We start from the raw sequence: 4,444 nt of genomic DNA, 5'->3' as shown, positions 1-4,444 counted from the left end.
AGTTTAGATCATCCGTAGATAACTTATGTAAGGAAAACCTGTAACATTGATTTTTGTTCTTCACACTTACTGATTTGTCTCAGGCCTCATTTTGCAATATTTTGAGCTGAATGTGCCATTAAGATATAGTGTGGATTAACTTAAATTTCAATATGAATTGCTCAACCTTTTACTTCCCCGTTTTAACAAACAATGCCACGCATACACCTGTACACACAATTGCATCAAATGCGGGAGTTGAGGGTGCTGTTCTTGTTGGCAAACTATTGGAACAGAATGACCCTGATCTCGGGTACGATGCAGCCAAAGGTGAGTGTTTATTGTTTTCTTTTTCCTGATTGTGTTTTTCTTAAAAATGTTGAAAGATAAGGCTCTTGCATTATTACTTATTCTTGGAATTTTTTCCTGCTTCATAATTAGGTGAATATGTTGATATGGTCAAATCTGGAATCATTGATCCATTGAAGGTTATTAGGACAGCTTTGGTTGATGCAGCCAGGTAGGAAGCTAAGCAATTTGACATAGATATGGATATATTTGGTATGTTTACTATATATATGCCTATGTCGGCTTGAAGCTATATATAGCCTGTTCTAAGTCTGGACAAAAGGTGAATGTTGTATTAGGCAGTCGACAACCAATGTAAAATTTTGTTGAATCTCTATGATATTGTATTATAAATATGCATTTGCTTATAATAAATTTTGTGCAGTGTATCATCATTGATGACAACAACTGAAGCTGTGGTGGCTGAACTCCCAAAGGATGATGAAGATGCTTCTGCAGTGGGTGGTGGCATGGGAGGCATGGATTATTAGAGGGCTTCATGATTATTAACTTAGGTCTTTTTTATTCATGTTTGTCAGAAGGCATTCATGTAACATAGTGAGAGATCAAAGATGTAGTTAGGAAAATTGTTGATTGTTGTTGCAATGGTCACAATTAACTTACTTAGAATAATTTTTTAGTATAATATGTATATGTATTGACTGTGTCAAAATTTATACATTCAGTACATTATTTACTATTTATTTTGATTACTTTTATTTAAGAGTCAATTATTATAGATAAAGTCATCAAATAACAAAGAGCAACACACCAACATGAGCCAAAACAGATGGGCCATGCCTAGGCCAACTATCCAGCAAATAACAGATGACAATAAAGCCAAGACAACTGGTCACAGACTTCAAACAAAGCAACACCAAAACAGTCCAAACCAGTCCAAGATAAAAGCAGAACAAGATATAGACATATGCATCAATCTAACTCACCATTCTGGCCAACAATGCACATCTACTTCAGTTATTTCTGTTTAGCCTTTTTGCACGTGTTAAATGTAATCCTTTAGTTTGTTAAGTTAGTTAGAATTGCTTTATACCTTCTTTAGTTCTTTGAGGTGATTCTTGTGTGATTTCTTGCAGCACAAGTACCACACTTGTATTGTATAAATATCCCTGTTGGGATCCATAATAAATCAAGAGAAAAAGTCTATGAGGTATATTCAATAATATCAATAATGACTGAAAATGAATGGTGGTTAATATAATGATAATGTAAAGCTCTTACACTATGAGCACATAAATTTTATTCTCAATTTTTACCTTTCATTTACAAGACTTGCAACTCTCCAACATTCTAGGAAGCTCCAACATTCTTGGAAGATCTCCAACATTCTTGGAACCCCTTAACCTGCTTCCATGAGTTCACCTGTTATTCCTTGGAGTTTCTTGGGGGATTTCGGTAAGGGCCCCAAATCTGACACAACAAAGGCTCCCACACTCCAGGCAAACACAACCAAGAAATCCTTTGCACAAGCACTGAGGTCCTCTTGTGACATCTCCACCTCTCAACTGCCACAACCATGCATCAAAGGGGATGCTATTGCAATCAAGATTCCTGAAGAAGATTACCAAGCAGGTTTGCTAAGATGCAAAAGCCATCTTCATGGACGAATGATTTTGTCTAAGGGAGATACTCCACTCAAGTTTGCGGATCTAAAGAGTAAACTAATATCTATGTGGACTATGATTGGGAAATGGTCAATGATATCCCTTGGCAAAGGATTTTATGAATTCTCTTTCTCCTCCCTAGAAGATATGAGAACCATCTGTTCAGTTGGATCTTGGAATCTCAAGCCTAGATTCCTGAGACTTTTTCTTCGGTCTCCAGATTTCAATCCAAACTTGCAGAAGCAGCCACACACTCAGTGCTGGATAAAGATCCATAACCTCCCTCAGGAGTATTGGAGTCCTCGCATTATCTTTTCTATAGCCTTTGGTCACTTTGCTAAAGTTATGGTGGAAATCAATCTCAAGGCAGAGCTCCCTGAACAAATCCTTGTAGAAAGAGAAGGGTTTGCTTTTTTTGTGTCCATCGAATATGAAAACCTTCTTGATTTCTGTCAAAGATGTCAAGTTATTGGCCATGCTGTGCATCAATGCAGGAAACAAGTTAAAAAGCCTAAGGTTGAAGTTACAACAAAACCTGTCCAGAAAAAAACAAAACAGGCAGACAAACCTATAAAGGGTAGGGAAATTAATGATTTGGTTATAAATCTGGACATTGACAAAGGGTCTCAACAAAATGTGCAGAACATGGAGAGGCTAACCATCTCACAAGAGCCAGGGGGAAATTTAGATACTCACTCACATGAGGATCTTATGGACACAAGAGTGGAGAACTCAATCCATGAGGAGGAAGAGGATGAATCTTCCACTCACAACATAATTGTGCAAGAAACAGCTGATATGAATCAAGTTGTAGCCAATGACATTCGCATAGTTGGTAGATTATGGGCAGATGATGAGGCAACTGAAGAAGTGGAAGTGGAAGAGGAGTTCACACCAGTTATGAGTAAATCTCAAAAGAGAAAGTTGAGAAAGAGGGAACAATCTGAAAAAGTGTATTATACCCGAAAGGGTGGCTATTTAACTAATCCTAAATGAGAATTCTGTTCTGGAACTGCAAAGGAATAGGTAATTTGAAAACCAGATTATCTCTAAAAAATCTGTGTAAGTCTTACAATCCTGATTTAGTCTTCATAGCTGAGCCAATGGTTGCCCCTAAGGTGATTAAATCCAATTTTTGGTCTACTCTTAATCTCTAGCCTTTTGTTGTGAATAATAGAGGTTCTCACATTCCCTCTATTTGGGGATTTTGTAATTCTGGTTTAGATCCTTCCATTATAACAATCTCTAATCAACACATATCTATCTTTTTATCTGTGGAAAACAAGAATATGAATGTTTGTGTGGTTTATGCTCACACTAATCATGTCAATAGAAGGTCTCTTTGGTTGGACATTCAAGTGGACTTATTAGAAAATCAGGGGCCCTGGTGCTGTATTGGTGATTTCAATGCCATTTTGGGTGTTGATGAATGCAGAAGTGCAACCCTGCCCTCTAGAACTTCAACATCTGAGTTTCTTGCCTTCACCAACAGTTCATCCTTGATCAAGGTCCCAACCTTGGGAGCTCAGTTTACTTGGACTAACAAAAGAAGAGGTAATGCTTTAATTGAGAAGAAGCTTGATAGATCTCTTTGTAATGAGGACTGGTTAAACCTTTGGTCTCAAGTGTCCTGCTGTACTCTGCCTAGAATAGCTTCTGACCATCATCCCATATTGTTGAGCTCTACTTCTACAACTGCTCCTATAATTTGCTCTTTTAAGTTCCAAAAAATGTGGCTGCAAAACACAGATTGCAAAAGGCTGATTAAGGACTCTGGGCAATCTGAGCTCATAGGTTGTCCTATGTTCATTCTGAGTCAAAAACTTAAGAGGCTTAAGAAGGAGCTCAAGCATTGGAACTACAATGTCTTTGGAAATATTCATCATATGGTGAAGATGGCTACAACTAATTTGAATTATATCCAAAAAAACATCAATGATATGGGAGTTGATGAAGCTCTTCTGGATCATGAAGCAATTGCTCAATCTGAGCTTCTTAGAGCCCTTTCTGTGGAAGAGGTTTTTTGGAAAGAAAAGGCCAGGATTAACTGGCACATTGATGGTGATAGGAACACATCATTTTTTCACAAGACCACCTCAATTAGACAAAAGACAAAAACTCTCTCTATGTTAAGGGTGGGTGATACAACTATAACTGAGCAACAAGACATAGCTGATCATGTTCTGCAATACTACACCAATCTTTTTGACTCCCCCAACTTAGCCTTTCCTAATGAGCTATTTAGAAAAGTCATCCCTGTGTTAGTTTCTAAAGAAGACAACAACCACTTAACTCAGATGCCTTCTAGTGAAGAGATAAAGCGAGTTGTCTTTGCTATGAGTAGTGATAGCTCTCCTGGCCCTGATGGTTTTGGTGGCAGTTTTTACCATCATTGTTGGGACATTGTGAGCATTGATGTGTGCAACTCAGTTAAGCAGTTTTTCTCCAAGGCTGGCTGCTTTCTAACATCAATGCAAATTCGGTTGTATTGA

The 4,444-nt window shown here is 37.7% G+C and overlaps 2 protein-coding genes and 1 long non-coding RNA gene across 3 annotated transcripts; all 3 read left to right on the top strand.

Annotated features, from left to right (window-relative positions):
- Window positions 1-197: 197 nt before the first annotated feature.
- Window positions 198-967, top strand: LOC109341781. Its single transcript, XR_002106994.1, has 3 exons — window positions 198-309; window positions 421-499; window positions 713-967. It is a non-coding gene; the product is annotated as an uncharacterized LOC109341781 (long non-coding RNA).
- Window positions 968-1,700: 733 nt separating this feature from the next.
- LOC109341780 lies at window positions 1,701-2,948 on the top strand. Its single transcript, XM_019579749.1, has one exon. The coding sequence runs from the start codon at window positions 1,701-1,703 to the stop codon at window positions 2,946-2,948; it is 1,248 nt and encodes a 415-aa protein (XP_019435294.1).
- Window positions 2,949-3,241: 293 nt separating this feature from the next.
- Window positions 3,242-4,444, top strand: LOC109341779. The gene has a single exon (XM_019579748.1). The coding sequence runs from the start codon at window positions 3,242-3,244 to the stop codon at window positions 4,442-4,444; it is 1,203 nt and encodes a 400-aa protein (XP_019435293.1).

The sequence above is a fragment of the Lupinus angustifolius genome, unplaced genomic scaffold (genome assembly GCF_001865875.1).
Source record: "Lupinus angustifolius cultivar Tanjil unplaced genomic scaffold, LupAngTanjil_v1.0 Scaffold_655, whole genome shotgun sequence".
Classification (NCBI taxonomy): Eukaryota; Viridiplantae; Streptophyta; class Magnoliopsida; order Fabales; family Fabaceae; genus Lupinus; species Lupinus angustifolius.
This window is presented reverse-complemented; position numbering and strand designations above follow the sequence as displayed.

Excerpts from the sequence above, each read along its gene's own strand:
- LOC109341780 (XM_019579749.1), top strand. The coding sequence starts at position 1,701 with ATGAGTTCACCTGTTATTCCTTGGAGTTTCTTGGGGGATTTCGGTAAG.
- LOC109341779 (XM_019579748.1), top strand. The coding sequence starts at position 3,242 with ATGAATGTTTGTGTGGTTTATGCTCACACTAATCATGTCAATAGAAGG.